Genomic DNA, 25,000 nt, shown 5'->3' with positions numbered 1-25,000 from the left:
AACCCATCTGGATCAAATTCTGCATATGATATCTACAGGATATGCTAAGAGCATTTGATTTTTACTTAAGCAGGCAAAGCATGGATCAGCTATCCTTAAATTCTGGACAAAACATAACTGTTCTATTCAATACCTTATTAGCACCTTTATTCCTGTGCTGTTTTTTTCTAAGTATTTCTTGCAATTTACCGTGAATTAAAGCAGAACAGCTTTAATTAAACTAAAAACAAAACAAAACAAAACAAAGCAAAACAACCTTACAAATAAGATACAAAAACAAAGGGTTTTTTTTGAAAGAGATAAATGAAGATCTTAATTCACAAAATGAAATATGGCACAACATGACTAGTGTCACTGTGTATATATATTGTCCTTCATGAAGAGAGTACAAAAAATATACTAAACAAATATTCAGCAGTCAGTTCCAACACATGACTTCCTTATAGCTAGTATACTATACTATACAGAGTGTACTATCAAGGATTACTGGATTACTAGCTGGGTTTGTATCCAACGTACCACCACACAGTAATTGATAAAATAATAAACCCCAAGACATACTGCCTGATTCTCCTTGCAAAGTTAACCCTGCTGCAACGATTAAAAAAATAAATTGAACCTAATCTCCTCTGCTGTGTTTCTAGCAGACACCTGAGGTTTGAAAACACCACAGGGTGATCTGAGGTCATGCAGTATCTACTGTGGTGCAGAACTTACTGAATTTGAAAACAAAGATTAGGACCCACAGGCAACAAGGTGCTTCCATCTCCATATGAATTTAACTATATTTGTTCTTACTTGTGTGGTAGCTGTGTTGCAGGGGAATGTGGGGTCATTTAGAAATTACTTTTATAGCTGAAAAACGTTTGAACAATGTCTTCTGAAAGAGGGAGAAAAACAATTCATCCCCTTTTAAGGCAATACAAGTAATTATGTGCCTTGAGATTTAAGGTCCTTTCATGAGATTTGTTTTTCACTTAGTATCTTTTCTCAAACACTTGTAAGTGTTGAAGAGAACTTCTGAACTCCATTAAGCTTCAAATTTCAGATATTTTCTTCAGAACTGTAAGTGATAAAGTTTTTGATGCAAGTCTGCAGTGATTTTAAACATGCTATAGTGCCACAATAATTTTCTCCAGATCCTGTAACACTATTATCACAATATTCTTTTTCCTTTGCTGCTCCCAAGAAATTGCATTTTGTGCACTCTTATACCTAATATTTTACAGGAGGATGGTGAGAAACTGAAACAGATTGCCCAGAGAAGTTGTGGATGCCCATCCCTGAAAGTTCAAAATCAGGTTGGATGGGGCTTTCATCAATTCAATGAAGGATATCCCTGCCCGTGGCAGGGAGGGTGGAGTACATGATCTTTAAATGTCCCTTCCATTCCAAACCATTCTATGATTCATTGCTATGCTTTTGTTTCCATGCTTAAGAAGTTCTAACTACAGAATTTTTCCTCAAATGCATTCAATTCCTTTAAGGGTGGTGTCCAGGTTGCTTTATTGCACTTCAGTGGTTGGAATGCAGCCACTGAACAGGGTAACAAGAAATAGCCATTAAAAATTCACTACACATTAAGATATTAGTTCCTCTTGTATTGTAATTTTTTAGTATTGAAGACCACATTTTTGCAAGGACAGTTCAAAGATTAATTTGATGACTAATCTGTGGAAGGATTCATATCTTAAAGGAGTAATCATGAATAATTTTTTTTCAACTATACTATCTTACAAATTAACAGCAAATCAAGACTAAAAATCAAGCAGTTCAGATGTCCACACAGAAATAAATTTCCTAGACTGTTCTGCCAGAAGCTTAAGAAAGCTTTCTAAGCTTTAGAAAACACTGCCATACAAGCATCTCTTTCTGGAAGAGTAAATACAAGGAATAACACATTGGCTCATGAAACAAACATTTATCTCAACTCTAGACTTTGTTTTCCAAAATCAAAGGTTGAAAGGCAAAGTTCAGGCATGAACTTTGGTTTGAGATGTATTTTATATATGTTCTAAGGAAGCAACTATATAAGATACATATGAAAACCAAAAAGCTTTTCTTTTTCTTTTCCATAGGCAAAAGAAGATTTGAAGATTTGTGTATATACAGACAGAAATACATTTAATGTGATTATTTGCAAAATTTTGCACCACTAATTTGTTGTACAATGTAGGAGCATTGTGCTAAGAACAAATTCCCATGTGAAGTGCGGAGTATTTAAACATAAATTCTGAATAAATATTTCTGTATTCCATGACTTCTTATTAATATATATGCTACTCAAACTCTAAAACCCATAGCTTAGTGATTTTGGACTTGAGATCAAAACTTTGTGATCTACTATATAATTGGAATCTGTATTTTAGGAAAGTTTTGCATAATTTCTTGATGAACCAATCGTGCTCAGAACTAGTCAAGACTTTTTGTTAATGACAATGAAGACAGAATGAAGAACATTGTTATTAATTTCATAGATGTCAACAACTTGAAAAAGCCCTGGTAGAGAATTAGGAAAAAAAACCTGTTACATGATGAAAGACTGAAAAATGGATGTCTTAGGCTATAGAAAGAGCAACTGGTCAGATGCTAGAGTTAAAAATTAGTATAGACAGTGAAGCACTGAAACAGGTTTTTGGGGGAGGCCGAGAGTCCCCATCTTTTTGGGCCTTTCCTAAATCATCCTTGGAGTTAGGTACACATCTGTGAGAAGTATGTTAAGTCCCTGCTAACTCTTTGGGATAATAAAGGGATGACGGAGACATCTCTTAGCAAGTACAAGTGTGACACCATGTCCAAATGTCCTCATCAAAATGCCTCTCTCCTTTGAAGAAATGCTGGCAAAATACACCTCTGCCTGAGCTCAGGGTGACAATGCAAGGCCACAAACAGAAAGCAAGGAGATGAATGCAGCAGCAGCAGCAAAAAAATATGCTAAATTATTTCAAAGAACTTTTTGGTAAAGATATAAACAAATGAACATCCTCATTTCCATGGATTACCTTCTTTACAATTGATGGATCTACAATTATAAAGAAGACTTTTCCTGTACCCAGCACTTTCAAAATAATATTGTCTGTGAGAGATGTTTTTAATATAAAAGAAGGATTCTAATATCTTGCAGATCTGCCTACTCATCTCAATGCATTGCTTTTTCTTTGCTCATAGATTGCAGAACATGAAGTTCCTCTTTCTCTGTGTCTGCCTCAAACATTCATTCTTCTGCATGCTTTACAGCTTCACATGAAGATTTTTCTCTCACTCCTTGCAACTAACTGTCAAATCACAACGGCATACTCTATCCTTAAAGAAATCACAATTTCTAACATTTAACTGGAATTACTGCCAGGAGACAGGCAACAGTTGTTGGACACTTACAAAGGCCTTATGAAGACTATAGGCTTTTGGAGAAGAGCTTTGTGTTTTCAGAGGAAAAAGAAAGATAGCAGGACAGGCAGCTGAGGGATAAGTATCTACTAGGAAGGAATGTGTAAAGTACCTTTCAAATATTTAGGGATGAAGCCAAATTCTCAAAGTCTGCAATAACTCATCTGATACAAGGTGAACTTGTCTTCTGAATTTTGGGGAAGATAAGCCTGATCCTACTTTGGGAAAATGTGTTTAGTACAATAGTTATGAAAATCCTGCTAAAATCTACACAACAGCAACAAAACAAGTGTTACATTCAACTTCTAAACATCAGAACATGAGCTGTTGCTGACAAGAAAACAACCAGATCATATAACCAAGTACATGATTTCTTAATTAAATTGAGTTGAGCTGGTGTCAACAAGGAGAAAATATACTTGATACAATATTCTTAATTATGAATAGCACATTTTCTACAGTGGATGCACTTCACATCAACTTTAATATAAGGGGATACCAAATAAAGCAAAACTGCAGTGGAAACTCAGGACAAGAAAATATAAATAATTACAACAATTTTCAGATTTTTTTAGTAAAATAGGACTCATTCTAAGCTTTGAATAAAAGATTCAATTATTCTTTGGAAAACATATGAAGGCAGACAATGTCTTTTATAACCACTAGCATTGTGTTACTACAGTAATCCTTTTCTTCTTCCAAACAAGAGATTTAACAATTTAAGTTTCCCTGTATATTTTTTATGCAATTCTATACAAGAAAAAAAAAAAAAAGAATTAGTTCATTAGTTCATTTCTCATTTGTATATGTGAAAAAGAAGAAAAAAAAAGCAAGAAGTTCAGTCATTAATTCTGAAAGCTGCCAGGAAAATTCCAGGATTCAACCCCTCTAGGATTCCCAGTGAACAAACTCCTCAGTTCAGATCTGGGTCGTCTAAATATTGCTGCCCATATCCACCAGAAATCTTTAATGTTCTGCTAAAATAATTTAAGAAAAAGTGCTGTGGGACATCATGGCAGAGAGATTTAGGCAGTTAAATCAATGTAATGACTAGCAGGGAAAATACTTCACTTTTGGCGTTGTATTGAAGTGGTGGTAGATGTCGAGAGAGAGAAGCTGCCTAGGTCAATGTGCCTTCTGTGAGCTTTGTAGCCAAGAATATGATTTGCAACAAGTCATGTAATTCTTTTAAGCTCTTTTGGTGCCTTTTTATTCTGCTCAGGGGTTGCAATAATCAGTCTAAAATCATGAAAGGATAATCTTTTTGCTGGGTTGCAGCTGAAAGTATTTTGTATTGCTATGGAGACTTAGGCACCTAGTAACACTAGGGAGTTTTTTACTTTGGTATTCAATGGCACAAAGGGCAATAAATTACATCATGTCTTTAAGTCCCTCCCAAGCTTATTTTGTGTGAGACTTTAATTTTGATACTATTGACTCACTAGCTTTCCAAGTGACTTCATATAGAAGTGTATAAAGATGATGAATTTTCTAAAACTTAGATGAAGAAAATTTTCCCAGGGGAATCTTTGGGACTGAAAAATTTCTAAGCCATATGTGTCGTGGCAAACTACATTGATTTTCTTTGAGTTTATGTTTGTCCATTAAACAAATAGAGTTTCTTAAGAGTTAAAAAAACCAAACTAAGTAATCAGGTAGCTCTCAAGCAACTTTAACTATTTCTCAAACCAGCTGATGTTCTATTTGATCCATTCTTCCTCACAATTCTGTAGACAGCCTTAAGCCCACAAACATTACGTCTTCAAAACCAATTGGTTAATCTGCAGATATTTCTTCAACTATACTATCTACCCACTATCACTATTCACAATTACTGTGCTTCAGTAATGAAAAGAAAGAAACCGAATGCTTTTACAGAACTTCACTTTTCCAGTGTAACTTTTAGTATCAGACACCTGCATTTTTTATTTATGGTTTTGCTTATTACCAACAGTTGCCCTCAATTCTTTTATGTAGCGGGCACCCTGCACTACAAGTGCAATTTTTATTCAGCTACACAAAGTGTAAAGTGTAAAGGCTGGGAGAAGATCCATAGTTACAGAATTCTTCAAACTGCAGAAGTTTGAAAATATTTGTGTCCAAGCCAACAAGGTGAGCTACTAAGCTCAAATAATTCTGTGGCCAATCTAATAATTTGTGTATACTTTCATATTTTCACATATGAAAAAGTTTTAAAATATTTATTTTTATCTGAAGCATTTTTGCTTTCTAAAGACTTCTTTGCATTAAACATTTTCCAAGTTTAACATGTTGAAATGTATTATGTACAACTTCTTTGCTGTCTCTCTTTTAATAGAGGTGAACTATTATATCTTTAGGAAGACCTATCTTGCCAATATAGCTATAGACCTGTAGGATATCCCACGGCAATATTGAAAGAAAAGCTTTTGTTTCCATTTCACTATTTCAGATTTAAAATTTTTATATTTATACTTTGCAAGAAAAATGGGGACAAATCCTCAAATCCTGTAATATTTTCATGTTATACAATTCTTACTCTGTCTTTCTACAATTTTACGCTATTATAAACAGTTTTATTATTTTTTCTAAATAATTTTTCTGAGTATTTTTTCTGTTTATTAATGTGCATATGTACAGACACATAGGGAGATACGAATCCAAATATTGAGAAACGAAGAAAGTATTATACGAGTAATTAAATATGCTACAACTGTCACAGAATCCATTATTATTCCTCCTTGAAGAACACTTCCCACATGTATTTATCACATATACTGAAATGATGAAGAAGTGGCATTATTTCTAGATAAAATAATGCCTATTTGCAAATCTCTGGCTTTAAAAAGACAGGGAGAAAGGTCCTGTTGTCACATACCCTTCACAGGAAGCTGAGGGTGTGCTACCTCATTTCACTAAGGAGAGAGTGGAGCTACAATATCCTGGTGGAAGATCAGAAATATAATTCTAATCCTGTAGAAGCACTGCTCTTCAGTGGGGGTTTTTATGGATGTGCTTTATCAACCTGCCACTTTCAAATGACACCCTTACACCCTGGGCCAACCAAGAGCTATTTTGAGAAAAAAAATTGGAAGTAACATCCTTTTATTTTCTGAAATGCAACACTGAAGCACTAAGTATACCTTTGAAATATACTTATTTTCATGTTTATCATTTTATCCATCAGCAAGGATTTCAAGTCTACCATGGTGGAGCTGGCAGTTGCATTGACTTGGCAATGGAAAGCAGAGGCAACAAACAGTCCTAGCTGGCAGGCCCTGCTGCAGATGCTGACAGGAGATAAAAGTTCACAGGAATAGATAATTAGGCCACTAAAGTTTGTCTTTAGTTCATTGCTAGAGGAGATGGCATAAGATGGAATTAATGATCAATGGTCACAAAGTGCCTCTGGCACATCAAGAAAGGTAGGAGCAAGAATGAATGAGTTTTTGTAAGTCAGTTATTGCTTTTACAACCTCTAAACTAGACTTTCCTATTTATACTATCGGTTGATAAAATTTTAGCAGTAGGTGTAGAAGCAGCTAGTGCTCTTCATGCCCTCCCTTAAACTCCACTACAATAAAGGGAGGTAAGTCCCTTGGAGCAGGAGTAAAGAAAAATAATAATCACAAACCACATAATTACCGATTGCATAAAACTGGTCTTCACAACCACAACTTTTCTTTTTTTAATGAATTAAAAAAGATGTAAACTCAGTTATTGCTGCATCTAAGATCCATCCCTTTTGTGACCACCTGATATGACTTCACTAGTATCTGTGAAACAAAATCTAGATCATCTTTCTCCTTACACCTGATTGCTAAAATTGCTACATTGCTTCTGCCCACTCTCTCAATGGTTCTATATTAAAGAAAACTCACACTAGGATCACTGGATAATGCAGTTTAAGGGCTCCAGAGTATCTCTAGGTGAACCTGCTGCCTAAAGAAGGCACAGACAGAAGGTCACAACAGATGGCTTGGAATTTTATCTGGTCAGGTTTGGAAAACCTTAGAGAATATGGACTACACAACTTGCTTGTCAACAGCCCCATCCACTGCCTCACTGTCCTCATGAGGAAAGAGGATATATATCCATATTTCTTTATGTCCAGTCTGAAAGATTCATTCTAACTTATGCCCTCTGTCTCTCATTCTACCACCAAAATTAAGAGCCTGCTTCCATCTTCTTGCTTATCTTCCTATAGGTACTGAGAGTCAGGTCTCCTCAAAGCCCCCTCTTCTCCAGGCTGATCTAGTTTAGCTCTCTCTGACTCTCCCCAGAAGATAACTGCTTCTTCTTCTGACCATGTGCGCAGACTTTTGCTGAACTCGCCCCAGTTTACTGCTGTAATTCTTAAATTTGAGGTGCCAAAAATGGATTCAGATGGGGATTCTCCTTCCTCAGTGCAAGGAATGGCATTTCAAAGAGCTCCTCTTGGCCAAGTCCTTCAGCCCATACAGGCCCTCTCAATGGCCATCTTACCCTTATGTGTATTGACTGTTCCCCTAATTTGATACCATGTGCAAACCTAATGAGAAAGAGATCCATCCTGCATCATATAAGATGTAAACACAATGGGTCCCAGCATATTCAGCATTCCAGGAGAAATCAGAGAATACCCAGGTCGCAAATGTAAGACTTACAAAGTCAAGAACAAGTAATAACTGGATGTGAAGATCTAGCATGAAAATAGCAAAGGAAAGCTACTCTGTATATGAGTGCCTATGTATGCCTAGTATCAGAGGGGAATGGGACAGCATGAAGATACTCATTATTATCTGAAAATCTGAACTAAGAGAAAATATAGTGCTATCTTAAAGAGAGGAATATGCCACAAGCTACATAGGGTGATAGGGTGTCTGGAAAGGAAGTAGTAAGAGGACTCTTTAATGATGAAAAAGGAAAAAGAAAAAAAAAAGAAAAAAAGAGTGATTTTATCTATACCTTTTGGGGTTTAGGGAAATATCGATAGCAGAAAATATTAAGACATTACACTTATATTAGCAGGAAAAATAAACTCAAGCCTTTAAAAAAAACTTACTAACTTACTGGTTAACAGGGCATAGCCAATTAGTCTTGACATAAATAGAGAGAATAAATGAGAAAATATTTCTTGCTTGTATTTGAATGGATAAAACTGTTCTGGATTTCAACATTAGTGATTTTGCTAATGTTATAGAGTAGTAAGAGTGTAAAAAGTTTCAAAGACCAAATCAAAAGATTTCAGATTTGGGAGAGCTCCTTGTCTTATTTAGAAAAAAAGAAAATAAAAGGGAAAACAAAGATAAAAATATTTTGAGAAACTGAAGTTGAGAAATGGGACTGTAAGAAGTTAGAAGAAATATCAGAAGGAGATTAGGAATTATTCGGAGTGACTGAAAGCAGAATAAGAAATGAGGGAAAGCCAAAGACATAAAGACAAAGAGTTTCCTTGGATGAACTCCAGATCTCATTTAAGTCAATGGGAAAATTCCCCTTGACTTCATTAAAGCCATGATCTTGCTTCTGAAGTTTATTCACAGAAGATGTAAGTAAAATATGTAATGCATCTGACAGAACGCTTGGGGAGAAGGGGGAATAACCAAATGTGAAACACATATTTTTCTACCAGATGAATGAGGTGGAATAACAAGTATATGTAAGGCCAGTAATTTTACTTGCTCTATGAGCCTTCCAAGAATAATGCTGCAGTAAACAAGGGGAGCAGATGGGCGTATTTAAATTCACAAATTCCCGTGAGAAACTTCCAAAAATCCAATTCATACTAAAAGTAGACACAAAGACTTGTCAGTAATAAAAGTAATTAAATGAAGAACAAAAGATTATATCACAACAAAGAGGTAGTTTAGCAGCAAGTCTCTAAGATCCTACATTTGATTTCTATTTTGAAAAGAATTATGAATAGCCTTGAAGATATAAACAGAGATAACAACATTATATACATATATACATGTGTGTATATATATATATATATTAGTTATATGTGAAGTTAACTGTGAAAAAAACCCAAAGCTGACAATTCATGGCAAAATCAATTTACTGCTGACAAACAAAAGAAAGAAAATAAACTACTCATATACATCCATCTACTATAACCACTTGGTAAATATATTATGAATCTTTCAATGGTGCTTCTGCTTGAGGAGTCAAACCCAGTATGTTAGACTAACTAGGAGAGAACAATGACAATAATTATATAAAAAATGTTTAAGTATTTGTAAGCAGGCCCTCACTTCAACTTCTATAATCAATGTACCTGACTACCCTTCAGCTATTACTCACTTATCCCAAAAACCATACAGAAGAATCCAGGAAAGAACAACAGAAGTGACCTATGGCATGGGAATCATACCTGTGGGAGGAAACTTTGAATCAATTTAATTTAGCTGCCTCTGAAGTCAACATAAGAGTAGAGGCTTGGAGATATGAGTAATAGTGAGGTACTAAAAATATGGAAACATGGAAAAAAGAACACATTCACCTTTGCCTCAAACGTAAGTGTTTAATATTTATTTAATTTATTATGGCAGATTTATAATAATTTTATCCTTATAGTTATCACACTACTAATTTATTATAAAAATAAAAGGGCATAATGCAACTGCAAAAGAGAAGTTTCTAAAATCCTCAGTATGTTACACAGTTAATGTGCTCTGATTTTCAAAATTTAAATATTACATATTAAAATCCTATTAAAAATATTAGATATTCAGTAATTCCAATATGCCATCTATCATAAATCTAAAGGAAAAATGTTTTAACACATATTGACCTTCACACTGCAGAAGTCATCTAGCCATTAATTCAGGGATGCTAGGAGCAAACCTCTCGTTTTCCTTTCTATAGCATATGCACTTCCCAACTCAGGGATGACTTATCTGCTTATCTACAAATATACAAATACATTTGATCCTGAAGAGGCTGGAGCTGGTGCTTGGTGCTCCCTGCCCTATCCATTTGGGCCAGCCCAAGCACATACAATTATCAACAGGTTCTCTTCAAATTAGGAACCGTTAAAACACAGAGTTTCTTTTTGAAGGAAAGTCTGAAAATGGCCATTGGTTGCATACCAAAATGAAAAGGAAAATATGCAAAACAAGTTTTGAAGAATTTCGACTTTATAGTAAGGAGTCTGAGTGGAAAAAATGTTGAAAATAATTTTAAAAAATCTTCAACAATCAAACATGTTCTGTTCTTTCTTTTAGCTTACTACAAAAAAATTAGCATTGTATAGAAAAACTTTTAGACTATAAATTGACCGATTTGACAATGTCATTTTCCTTTAACAAAGTAAAATATTTCATTGATTAAAAATGGGCAGTGAAAACATACAGAGGATTTTTTTATCTTATGAAACTTATAATTAAATTGAGCAGGTCTTAGTGTTTTGTCTATTGTTTGGGGTTCTCTTTTTAAATTAATATTACTTTTAGACTTGACAAGAAAAGGCAAAGACTATAAATATGGATACACCATTTGCACTAATATATTAAATTTTGAACATAGATAAAGACATCTTTCAGAAAAATTGGCAGATTAAGAATACACTTTCTTTAAATATCAAATGAGGCTTAAAACTCACCTACAATTAGCCCTTCTTACAGGATCAAAATTTTTAAGAATCAAGTTCTGACTAAGAAGATAACATTAACATAGATTTTCTGATTCTAGCAACTCTTACTAAAATTCCCATCCTTGACATTTGCTTGCTCCCTTTGGTGTCTAAATAAATGTATTTTCCTTGTGATACAACCACAAGAAAGTAAAAACTTGACTAGAATTTAGCTTAGGGCACAGGCCTCTAAAGTCTTTCAACCCATCAACTGCATCTAGTTCAAATGTCTAAAGTTAACATGCTAAACAAAGAAAAGTATTAGGGAGAAACAGCACAGAAGTTTTTAAGGCAAAATTTCAAAGCAAAACGACAAAGTACTAGAGATTTCAGTGTGAATATTTTTGGGGTTATTGAAGAACCATAAAAAATAGCAAGCCCAGAAACAACAAAGTTCAAGACAAGAGGTTGTGGATCTGGCACGCTCTGTACTGACTAATGGCTGGGAAGTTTTAAAAATTGTACCAGTTACACAGAAACTTAGCAGCAGCAATTAAGTACCTCAGTGTTATTTGTGGGTTAGAATCAATAAATATTCTCTATGCAAAATCTGGAAAGCTATTCAATGATCCTAGAAAAGCTGAGGGAGAAATTGGACTGCGCTATATGCAGCATTTGTACATTTTAATATAAATACATGCTATATAAAATTGTTTTTAAAGTTGTTTTTCTATTTCTGTTGAAAACTTTTACATCAATAAAACTCAAGAAACATAGAGCTGATCAGATAAATCGTATGGAACAACTCCCTCAAGGTAGTTGACAGCTTCTCCAAGATAAGCGTCATTGGCAAACTCAGTATCCCTTCCAATCCTGAATCCATGTCATTCATAAGGATTTTGAAGAGCACAGGGGCAAGGATGGAGCCCTGAGGAACTACACTAGCGACAGGTCACCAGTCTGATGTCACTCATTTCCCTGTAACCCCTTCTGTCTGACCCATGAGCCAGTTGCTCACCCATCACATAAAGTGTTTATCCAGCTGTGGGATGGACACTTTGTGCAGAAGGATCCTGTCAGAGACAGTGTTAAAAACTTTACTGAAGACCAAAAAGATCACATCCACTGGCATTCCTAGATCAAATAGGTGGGTTATCTTGTCATAGAAGGAAATCAGGTTTGACAGCCTGACCTTCCCACTCATGAAGCTGTGCTGGCTGTGACCAATGACTGTGTTGTCCTTCTCTTTTATTTTTTTTTTCCTCAATTCTTCCCAGAATAAGGTCTTCTGTGATTTTGCCAGACACTGAATTGAGACCTACAGGCCTGCAGTTTCCAGGGTCCTCCTTCTTGCCTTTCTTGGAAATTGGGATGACATTCACCAGCTTCCAGTCAGCTGGGGCCTCTCTGGGTTCCCAAGACCGCTGGCCTAGCTTAGTTTACTAGAACAAGCCTGGAGAAAGGCCAGCTCTTCAGTTTTGGTTTTTTTTCCTGATGGTAGTATTTAACAAGTAGAACCAGACACCACACTCAACACAGACAATTGGGTCAAACTGGCCTGTTAAGGACTTTCTGCACTACCCTTGCTGACATTTCTCATATTAACTGAATTTTATGCTCACTATGTTGGCTCTGTGAAGCCAACCTTCAATTTGATCATAAAAATAAGAGTACTTAAAAGAATTTTGCAATGATAGCTGTTCCAAAATACAAAATAAATGGATATGGACAATTCAGCTATCTTTGTAAAACATGGCACACATGAAAAAGCCCCTACATTTTCAAGATTTATGATACGGATAAAAGGAAACAGGGTTAGAAGGAACTTCAAGAGATCATAAAATCTCTTAATTTACTTTCCCAACCCCAAAGTAGGGTCATTTATAGCTAAATCACTTTTGACTACTTTATTCTTAGAAGCTTCCAGTATCAGTGGTTCCAAAGACTTTCTGTGCTGGTACATATTATCAGCATTTTATTATCCTAAATTCAAAAAGGTGTTTTTTCTGGTGTCTATCCTAACTATTCTTGCCAAAATACCAGTCAATTATTTCTTGTCCCATTCCAAAGTTCTTTCCCACCTTCTCTGAACAGTGTTCTAAAGTCTGTAATTATTTCCCACCTAGTTCCTCCCTTCTCAATAAAACTAGTGTTTTTAATCTTTCCCCAGTCTTCAGAAAAGACCAAGCAGAAGAACTGTGTGGAAGACAGAGCTTGTAACATTCCTGTTAAGCATGCTCTCAACAGCCAAGTATCTTTGTCAGCACATATTTGTCATCAGCCTCTAGTATTAAGAAAGACTGCATCCAGTCATTCTAACATTTTTCAGAACATTTCACCAAACTGTTAACATGTGAATATTCATATTAGCATATGAATATCGTGCCTCCCATTTTTATACTATTGCAGATTTACCATTTAGATGTGAAGAGCAACACGTCAGATGAATATGCTATATCTGTATCATTTCTGTAAGAAAACACAAATACAGTCTGTCTGCAGACTGAGTTGATTAGGAAATATCTGAGATATCACAGAGCCTAGATAAACATATCCTGCCTCTTAACCATGTACTTTGGCCTGTGCTTAACACAGACTTCAGCTTCACAGGGCAGGGTATTCCTGGTGAATGTAATATATACAGTCCAATGCAATTGTCATTAATACATCTGTATATATCTTGCTACAAAATAAATATATATATGGTTTAAATTGCACTTCCAGTAGCTCCAGATAGATACAAGTACATTATTATTTCTCTCATAATGTTATGAATCAAAGGGCATGATAGTTACAGAAAACTACTTGATGGGTGCTCATTTCATGGCATGCCACCAGGCACGGTTTGCCTCTGGGCTTTATGTACCTATAGCACAGTCAATGGCAACTGGCTTTGTGTCAAACCTTTCTCTAAATGAAGTGATGCTGTCCTACAGGGGGACAGAACTGTAAGTAATATACACCTTCTATTCAAACTGCATCTGAAGGTCCTTCTCAAAACCCAAGCAATTCAATTACTACCTAGAGACTGTAAGAGTTTGGGGTAGGGATTTGACAAACTTTTTTGTTTTGCCTTTGTACAGCACTTCCCACAACAGGGCCCCCAATCCATCCATAATAGTGTATATTAAAAGAAACCATAACAGTTTAGCTGAATATAGCTGAAATAAGCTTTTTCCCCACAGGAACAGAGACAAAGAAGAAACACATTACATACAAGCACATCTGGAATTCTTCAAAAAACCTGTTAATACCTACCCACCATAACTAAATCCAAACTGAGTCTTTTTATGGAATGGCTTGCAGACACATGAGGAAAACGGACAGTCTGATCTATCAGAAACAGTCTGTTTGGTCTACAAAATAAAGATGCAAGGCTCACACTGTGTTCTCTAGAATACATTTGTGAAACATGAGGATGAGTAAAAGAGACTCTAAACTAAAACCCATATCATTGGAATATATTTAGCCTGGAAATTGGAATATGGCTTATAATCATCAAAGGAATGAAGTTTCACAATGTCTTTCAAATTTGAGATGGACTATGATAGTTTTAGGAGAGGAATTGTAATAAATGGTTGCCCACAACATGATTCTTATCTCCTGTGTTCTTAGAGCAAGAGGAGATAAAACCTCTGAGGTCATTTTTTTCAGCTACAATGTCTGATAATGCCAAATTTGCAAGGAATGAAGAGAAGGAGGAAAAACATGAAGAGAAATAAAAATCAATTTTGGGGGAAGTCTCTAATTACCCAGACTACTACTATCATAGCATAATACAGCATCAAATAAACATATCTCCTTATCCATCTCAATCAGAAGCTTAATAAAGTCTTCAAAAAGCATCAGTGGAGCGGTCACAATCATACAAAGATTCTGCAACATCATTAAATCCTTAGCAATGGGTACAGTGGAACAAAGAATTTGGTAAAATCTTGGTATAGGAGGGAGACCACTGGATACATTCAGCTAATTTAAGATACACTTTCAATGTTGCTGATCATTTGGAGAAAACCACCAGAATACCTGCAGTTTGAACCCTAACAGAAATTACATCAGGGTTGTATCACACATATGCATTCCCAGCACTGATGTAAATCAAAGGCTTTTTTTAGACACAACTGCACTTCACCAGAAGATTGGGAACTTTGCTTTTCCTTATGGACTTCACCAGGTATAATCATGTCTTTAGCCATCTTGAGATTTAGTAACTTTACCGTGACCTACACATAAGTTTCACATGTGATGAAGTCTTTATCTATAGAGTCTTAAAAAAACCCAACCCTGAATGGGAATTTTTAGTCTTTTAAAATGTGTAAAGTCTCCAGTTTTCTATTAATTCTAAAGATTAAGCAATAGTCAAATAATACTTTCTCAGCATAATGTCTTACATTTTTCAAGGAATGCTTGGATTTATGGATCATAATTTAAACTATGTATAAGTGTTATCAACTGGATATAATTGTATGTTTTTATTTGACTTTTTATGTGATAAGTAAATTTAAAGACACATTTTGGGCACATGTATTTAGGAAATAGTATTTAGATAGTCCACTTTCAAAAATTTTGGCTTATAATATCACAGTTGCTTAAACAAATGCAATCATCAATAGTGGATAAAATTTGTTACTGTCTATGCAGTTTTAGAAATACACTTTAACAGCACTGTCTTTTCAGCTTTTGCATTGTGCAAAGACAGGACTCTCTTATGAACTAATTTTAGGAGTTTGCAGAGAAATTTAGTTGTGCAATGTCAAACAAATTTTAACATCTGCAACAACACTTAGGATGCTGCCTTTTCCTATACAGACCTTTTATGTGAAAAGCAGAAGTATCTTGTCCATAGACTGAGAATTCACATAGCAGTACCACAAAGTTTTCAGCAAGACAGCTTCCAAAAAGATTCTGTGAAGTCCCACAGGAGTCTAGCAACTTCTATAAGCCATGCTATGGGGATCTGACTCTTTTCAGCTGAAGGCACTGTATCTCTGGGGTGATCTTTTTGTTAAGAGCATTGGGAATGTTCTCTAGAAGCGCAACAACTGGGGCTGGAATAATGTAAAAAAGAAATAGCAACTTCTGATCAAAAGTAAGACATGTAACATTTAAGAAGCTAGAGATGAAATGATAAAGAACTAGACCATCAGTGTTGGAAAATAAGTAAATTGATGAACAGAAGCAAAAACAGAGGACAAGTGGACTAAAAAGTAAAGTAATGTAAAATAAAATTTTAAAAAGAGAATATAAATATTTAGGAAAACATTCAAGTGAAAAGTTGTTTCAATGGGAATGGTGAAAAATATTATTAATCAAAACATCATTGCTTACTTTTCCATTCGTGTCCATAGGTAAATGGCTCTGTACAAAAGCCAAAATTATTTCACTGCATACTCTCACAATAGAAACTTGTTTCAATGGGAATATGCTCAGACAAAAGCTATAACCTTTAAGGTCCTATTTCCTAGCTGTTCCTCTTTTCATATAAAAATAAAAGTCAATTGTTGTCACAAAGTCTCTTTACCCATTATCATCCTTATGTTAGATTTATGAATAAAAATGTGTGAAATTAAATTATACAGGCATTAAAATATCATGTGATTAGGTGAAACGTTTTTGATGAACAAGGATACCCAGAAATACTGCAATTGCTACCACATTCATCTGCTCAATTACATGCTTCTCACCTATTTAATAATGCTTGTTACACCCCTGTTAATTGATGTGTTTCGTGAGTTTATTTTCTTATACACTATGTCAAGTCTTATACAATGAACAAGAGACTTGGATCATAGCAGTCCCCTAGAACAGAACAAGCCTCCAAGGTAAATGCAAAGAGATCATGAAATGGGACAATGAAACGATAACAAAAAAAAAAAAAAAAAGAAGAAGGAAAGACTGGGGATTGGAACATTATAACATTATGAAGTTAAAGAAACAAGGGAATGAAAGGGATTAAAACTGGAATGATAGGTAACCTACTGTAAGTGGTGTGAAAGCTTAACAGTGGGGGACTGGAATAATCAGATATGGGAACGACCTGACAATGGAATGCTTTCAAACTGAAGCACCTCAAAAGTAAATGATCTTAGAGCAGAATAATCATATTTGCCTCTGGGAATAAAATTTAAAGATAAAAAAGTTTGAAAAAAAATAACAAGTTTGATGATTATGCAGATAGAACTGCAGAGAGAAATGATCCAGTCAGGGCAAGAGTGAGAAAAGGTAAAGGAGAAGGGTTGGGAACAACAGGAGAATAAAAAGAAAAGGTGACTGAAACCATAGATGCTTGGAACTCACTTTTTCCACACAAAGTCGAAGACGAAGGACTACACTGCATAAGATTTTTTTCCCTTTTATTTTTTTTTTTCAGATTGACTATTACTCTTGCTCATTTGGACAAAAGTTATCCTTTCTCATAACAACCCACCATAACATTTTCTAGAAACAGCTTTAAAGTTCATGGAATATATGTGTGTCTTGACATTTGGCTTCAAACAATTCCCGTCTTAGGTAGTACAGCACTATAATAGCTGAACATAAAGACTCATATAGGAGATGATCTATGAACTCACTTTTTGAGAAGCAACTCTAAAACCTCATTTCTTGTTTTCACTTTTTTAAAAAAGATGTCAAAAACTAAAATTTTAAAAATCAGAATGGCATTAACTCCAGGATTCTGGATCTGCTGTTAGAACTAGATTATTTCGGTCAGTCGGTTGGAATGAGTTTAGTTGCGTTGTCAGTCTACACTCTCACAGAGTGAGCAGGGAGTCAACCATGATGACAAGCCCCTTCCTCAAAATCTCACCAGAGGGATATCTATTTACCCTATAACATTTTCTTACTCCTTCCATTCCTTATTTAATGAGCTGCAGTGAGTTTTAATAGAATGGTATTATCGCCCCATTGTTTCCTATGGTAAGACTACATTTTCTCAGTCTGCCATTTTCCCTGTTTTCTCATGACCAATTTCTTTCTGTTTCCTCAACTGCTATGAAGAGTTGCAGATGAAAATCATACCTTCCCCCCCCCAGCCCAGGATCATACAATGAAGCATGATGCATTTGCCATGACCATGGGGGCTAGTGATGCGCTAAATATTCTGGTGATAAAACACCTGGGTCTGTGCCAGTTGCAATAATCACTGAAGTGTAATCAGTCTAGTACAAATGCAGAGACAAACACCAGAAAAATAGCTGAACTTGATTTCCATCCCTTACTTGCCATCCCCAAGAGTGAGAACTTTTGAATGTATAATAGAGACAGGAAAAGTTATAGCACAAAGTTGATTTCACTGCAATCCTGCTGTTCATTTAAAAATATAAATGCAATACTTCTGAAAGAACTGACCTTCAAATCCCGCCAAAGCTCTTCAGCAGTATGCTGTCTATTACATACAGGTTAAAAAGAAGTTGCATTTACAGTAGTGCATGAACTGTCATTATTGTTCCTAAGCATCACCTCATGTCTCCTCCAATGCTGTTGTTTCTACAGGAATACTAAAACTTTTTTTCAATGTTTCCCACAACCCAGCATTAACTGCATTTGTTTGGATTTGTTTTCTTTAGTTCAGAATTCTGCATTTATACTCCAAAGGCGTGTACTGTGGAACTTATATCCATGTACAACTGTTATGCAAGATTAGCAGCACCTAGTTTTACATAAATAATGAATCTTTGTGCATAAAATATCTTCAGTTCTGTTTGTTGCTTTGAAACCTGTTGCTTATCAGCTCTAACTCACAATAAGTTCAGAGAAGTAGTCCATGTTGAAATAATCAAAGAAGAAACAGTCTTAAGCATTCACTTAAAATACAATTGCCTGATATTGATTGTTGACAACTGATCTTAGAAGAAATTTAAATTTTGAACAGAACATACATGCCCACAATAAGTAACACACTTTCTCAGTGAAGACTTATGTCAAGGAAGCACTCAGAGCCTACACACCAGGAATCAGATGTGAAGACCAGTCAAAGACAGAACTTAGGATTTAATACTGCTGAAATACAGAAAGAAAAACTAGGACTTAAGATTCCACTACTCATATGCTGCATCCTAGACTATGGAATTGCCACCTTTCATCAGATGGAGAAAGGAAACTGGGAGGCACACAGAATAAAATTTCAGATGCTTTATGTAATTACTAATATAAGCATTATCCCAGCTAACAGGCCATGGTTAAACACCTACAACTTACTGTGGTATTTGTAAGTATTCAAAAGCATAAAAAATGGAGCAGATTATATTTCATTACCTGAGGCCAAAATTTTGGAGGTCTTAAAGTGCCCTAAATACACTGGATGGACTCACTGCACTTAACAAGTGTTGAAGTGTGATACAGTTACTTGAAATTATAGACCTCCTGTCTTTCTCTAGTCAATGAGCAGAGATTATTTTCTAAGGAAGTTGATTTGCCTGCCTGTGTTAAGATACCTGGTCACAGATGGGTAAATTAATGACTCTAACTACTCTTACTACTGTGTCTCTTCAAAACCAGATATGAAGTACTAGGTTCATATCCAAGAACTGAAACAATTTCCCCACTTTCTGACACCCAGTAGCTCAGGCACTACAATAACAGAAATCAATGTCTCTGATAATGTTCCAATGCTCAACCACAGATACACTGATTTCTGCACATACACACAAAATATGCTAAAAACATTTAATACAATCATCCCAAAATAAGAGAGTTTTGCTATCATGTGGTTTTATCATATCTGATAAAATGACAGTCAGTACAATTTTAACAACCAAATGCCAAACAAAGATCCTTGACTTTGTCACTGGGACTTGTTTTGCATTTGCTGCTGAAATACCAAACAAATGCTTCTCTCTGGAAGCTTGTCTAGAATCCAAACTCCGCACCTTCCCAACTGAATGCATTGATCTCTTAATTGCACACACCCTCTTGCCTCTTTCTCTAATACCTTGCTCCATTGTTCCTGCACGTGCCACCTACAAGATGGCAGGCAACATTGCTCAGCATGTACCTCCTGTTGTGGCTTCAGCATTTTCCTGGGAATCAGGAGATGGAGGCTTAATCTACTCCACACTTCCTAGGTGAACCTTCTCAGGAGACTAAAAGTAAGTAGGTGCTTGTTTCAGTAAAATCAAAAAAAATTTTTTTCACTAGTCTATTAACTATTTTTCAGTTAAAAAAAGAAAAAAGAGATTATGTTATGTGTGAGCAATGCAAAATTTAAATTGTGTCTTCGTTATTTGCCATATTCCTCACTTGTTTTACTTCTGTTTTGCTTTATCTATACTATTTTCTCATTTTCTTATGTAACAGAAATGAGGGTCCCTGACCAATGTGGTCATGGAGGCAAGGAAGAGGTCTCTTCTTCCTTGGTCCTCTGCCTCTCATGCAAGCCTCTTCCTATCCTGGCCTTTCCTTGCAGTTTGCATTCATTCCCTTTTTTCCCCCCAAAGAAAAGGAAAAAATGTCACAAGTGAGTGGGCATCTAGCTTGCATCTTTTGTCTAATGGCTCTTGGCCTCACAGAAGCCCAGACTTCTTGCACTAAGTTTGCTGCAAGGGATGAATGTGGATAGATTCTTTCTCCAGTGGTGTCTCAGGCATTTACATATTGTTGCTTCAGTCTATCAAGAACTGAGCAACATGCCCTCACAAGTTTCAAAGAAATCAACACAGCAAGTCCTGAAAATGCCTATTTTGACAAATGACATCATAAAAATGAGAGAGGAAGGCTCAATCTTGAGTTAGGGTGTAACTTAAGGTATTTGCCTTTGTTATAGGCAAGAATTACTTCAATATGCATTATTTTAGCTATAAACACAGCTATAAATGTAGCCATATCTACATAATCATATGCACAGATATCACAGTTTATCCAGCAGAATGGCAGACAGAACATAGGATATGTAAACAGATCTGCCTAACACTTACAAAACAACTTTAATAGCAAGTGTCATTCTTTTCTGTAAAGTAGCTGTTTTTAACACACATGATCTAACTCTTGTTTGCTCTTTAAAGTTTTATTGTCTTGGCATTTTATACAGGAAGAGAGCATTAGCATACTCAGGAGAACTGCTAAAAGTAAAAGGCCTCAAGCTACCCACTGCATGGTTGATAGCATCAAGCATGGGATATAAAAACTTTTGTCTGATTGCTCACTTTACTTGTTTTAGAGTAGTGTTACTCTCAAGAGCATATATTCATGTTCTTTCTACTTCAAGTTTTATTACTTCTTTTGTATTATTTAATACATCTAAAGACACTTCCAAAAGACAAATTTTTCCATTTTGAAAAAGTAATGGTTTGGAACCTGATAAAATACATGAATGTTCACAATGTATTATTTTCAAAGGCAAGTAGAATAAATGTGCAATAAAACAATTAAATGCATGACAATAAACATTTCTATGTGATCACAGATATATTAACATGCCAAACAAAAGAAGAAAAAAATCAGTAAAATATTTTTCCTAAAAAAAGGTCAGATCAAAATGGATTCTTAACACATCAGAGCATAAGTAAAAAAGGGAGTCTGGTCTCAATTACTCTTACTGTTAAATATCCCACTCTAGCAATTAAAATGAACATTTAAAATGTGAAATAGAAAGCGGAATTAAAAAAGGCAAATGAGATCAGCTTTTTAAAACATAAAAAAAAAAGGACATAATTTTAGATAGACTTAAAAAATCATTTTACAGTAGACTTAAAACAAAGTCTAGTTACATATCACACTGCTAATTATTATATAAATAACCTGGGAAACAATACCTCCAAGATACATGTTTTACTATTTAGTAAACAAGAAACTGCCATGTTTGACACCACTGATTAAGGCCAGGCATTTCTAAAGCTTCAGACACATTTCTGAAATCCACAATACATCAATTTTTAATACTTCCACTCTCTCAGCTCCATTAAAAAGATGGTAGGGGAAAGAATTTAGAGTAATTAATGATATAGTTAGCTGCTAAATATTAATAGGAATCGTAGTCTTGCATAAAATATAACATATAAACCTTGCCAATACAGACGCACCAGTAATTAAACTTGAATACGTAATTACACTGATTTATATGACAGGCAAAAAGTTACACTTTACTGGCTTCTATGTAAACTGTGGGCAACAGTTAAACTTTGCATTTTACGGTTTGTATAAACGGGCAATATCTCTACTACAGTTCATAAATGGTTCGGAGAGTCATAGTTAAAATTAAAAACTAATTCCAGTGTGAACCTTCTGACTATACCTTACAAACCAGGCTCTGAAAATGACCACAGAGATCAGCCCCCCATTATGTTCAGAGCTTGCAAGCAAACTGATGAGGTTTTACAAGAAAAAAAAAAGGCAAAAAAAAAGCTTATAGCAACCACTACAAAGTAAATGAAGACTCATTTATTTAAATGTTTTAATATAAATGTTTAGTTTCAAATACATAGCTCCAGATGTTTCACTTACCACCTTTCAAAGCTCTTTTGAGTAATATTGTGTCTTAGACTAGGTATTTTTTCTTGAAAGAGAGCTGACTGCACTTACATGTGAGGCTGAGGAGAGCAGCCTGGACTGCTGTTTCCATTACTGTCAATGTGATCCAGCGAACCATTGAGATCTTCATGGACTGCCTGCAGTAAGCCACTGGATGCGTTATTTATCAGTCCCGGGTTACTTAGCAATGGTAAACTGCTCTCTGCCAGTGCAGCCTACCAAAATGAAAAGTAAAACCAAAATTATTAGCCCATACATATACATAGCACTCTTACTTGTATGAACATTTAGGAAAATACACACACAGAACAGCTCATTTTGAGTAGTTGTTGAAGTGGTCAGAAGGATTTTATGCATTTCCAATTATTTTCACATTCTGTAAATAACAGCATTTCTACTTCTGGTCTACTCTTTCTTTTGCTTAGGTTTCATTATTTTCCATTATTAATTATGTTCTGATATCCATGGTGCTTTCTAGTTTTACATCATTTTTTGACTTTGAATTACACTTAACCCCTTTGCCCTTCCACACAATGTATGGCTCCTTTATAATGCAGGCAGCTGCTATACTTTAAAAAATGACCAGAACTTAAATCAAAATAAAAAAGTCCTGACATTTGCCTCTTCTGCATAAAAATTATATATTATAATTAAACTTTAAAGTTTTTGCCATGAGCACCATGTTCCCCAACACTATGATGTGAAATCATTTATGACAGCTTGGATAAATATTAATGCATATCCACATGCATTTGCAAAAGCTTCTATCAATCTAACATTTTCAGCAAAACTGAATGTTCCAGATTTTGCCACAGGGTGTCCTTCTTGCTTCTTCACATCAAAAGTAGCACAAATAAGAACTACTACTTGCAGTGCTAGGTAATACAACTTACTTGGATGATAAACCCAGTTATTTAGAATGACCATCAGGTCCACATAAACATACCAGGTAATTCTATACCACTGTATAAGCAGAAATAAAATACATCACACATAAGAAGATAATCAGTGTGTACAAAAAAGAATTATTTCATTTTTTTTTACCTGCAAGCTTGCATTAAGAGCTGCTCCATAGCCTAAGCTGGTGGGTATGTTTTTCACTAACGTTGGGCTTCTGAAAATAAACGATTTTTCAAAGTTTAAAAACAAGCAGACATGCAGTCTGGTTCATTGGGTTAATGGATTGGTTTGTCAGCTCAGAAGACCAGAGTTTAGGAAAGAAAAATGAGATGAAGTTGGGAGGGAAGGAGCTCAACCTGTTAGAACATTGATTTACTTGCATCAGAAAAGCAAAACTCTTGTTATAATAAGGCCCACGTGGAAATTTGCTACAAGATCATAAAGGTTCTCACCTCACTGAAAGAATTTAACAGAAATAGCTTTAAAATTTGCAGAACATCTGTGTCTGCTACATTTGCTACATCTCTCTTGCTGTATTTGGTTTCGGTTTTCTGAACACGGGTACACTGTTACTATGTTACATATAACTACTCAAGGGTGTTGAATAAAAAAGATCTTACTATTCCCTCACAACAAAAAACAATGAGGTTGCAATAATGTATAAATAACTGTATGTGAACAATACAGTAGATCAATTAGTTTCCAGCAAATTAAACATACCATATATGCTATCATATAGCATATAGATTAAATGCTATATGCTAGATAACCATATAATTATATTTTCAATAAAATTAGTGCAGAGTATGACTCCAGAGGTCATGTGGGTCACTGTCTACAAACAGATGCATTACAGAAATAGAATACCTTCCTGCAAAGAAAAACCTCTAGCTCTTGTCTCTGCACCTTTGGTTTTATCTGAATGGCTTTATCAAAACTAATTATATACTCTCAAGGAATAAAAAGCATCCACAGAACCAGTCATAGTGACATGGGATTAATTTGAAAGTAGGGCAGTAAGCATGCCAAAGGTCCTCCTGTGAAGGCTTCTCATGAATACTACCCTCATCAAGAAGATATTTTTGAGGTCAGTACTGTAGTGTATGATACCTATATTCCAAACTGACCTTGAACAACTCCCACTTCTGTCAAAGGTTTACAGTAAAAACAAGTGCATATGAAACTCTTAACACATGGGCAACATATGTACACGGGGCTATTTTTAATATATAGTAGGAGAACTTACGGTAGATGGAATTAAAATGACAAACATATGGTGAAATACATAGGTAAAAACAAAACCATTATCGCTTTCCTTGCAGCAAACTACGTGGAGAAGTCAGGCAGGCAAAGAATGCACAGAAAACAGCGTTTACACAAAAATGAAATAACTGTTAGCTCACTGAAGAGAATGCACGAGCATAGCTATTAGCTTGCTATGTATTCTCCACATAAGTGCTCGCTTTGTCTGTCAGGTTGTAGTACACAGAGGACTCACTCAGGTTACAGAATTACAGAACAACTCAGTTGAACAAAACCAAACACCAACGTACCCTGTTATCTTTTGTGACCTTCTCTTCTGATACTCTACTTCATCCACTGTCCATACTGCTCCTTTAACATTTTCGACTCGAACAAAACACTTGTGCAGGCTAAGATTATGACGCACTGCATTCTAAATCAGACACAAAAGGGAGAAAAGGTAGTAAAATT

General features: G+C 35.3%; 1 protein-coding gene across 15 annotated transcripts in view; it reads right to left on the bottom strand.

Moving 5' to 3' along the window:
• Window positions 1–25,000, bottom strand: part of FOXP2 (forkhead box P2) — a 404,388-nt gene that overhangs the window by 6,868 nt on the left and 372,520 nt on the right. For all 15 annotated transcript variants that reach the window (XM_030960104.1, XM_030960089.1, XM_030960092.1 and 12 more), the window contains 3 exons: window positions 24,841–24,962; window positions 23,432–23,501; window positions 22,439–22,602 (listed from right to left, as the gene is read on the bottom strand). In XM_030960104.1, coding sequence (XP_030815964.1) covers window positions 22,439–22,602; window positions 23,432–23,501; window positions 24,841–24,962 — 356 coding nt within the window. The remainder of the gene's footprint in view (window positions 1–22,438; window positions 22,603–23,431; window positions 23,502–24,840; window positions 24,963–25,000) is intronic.

The sequence above is a fragment of the Camarhynchus parvulus genome, chromosome 1A, assembly GCF_901933205.1.
Source record: "Camarhynchus parvulus chromosome 1A, STF_HiC, whole genome shotgun sequence".
NCBI lineage: Eukaryota > Metazoa > Chordata > Aves > Passeriformes > Thraupidae > Camarhynchus > Camarhynchus parvulus.
Note: the sequence above shows the minus strand (reverse complement) of the source record. Positions and strands in the feature narration are given on the sequence as shown.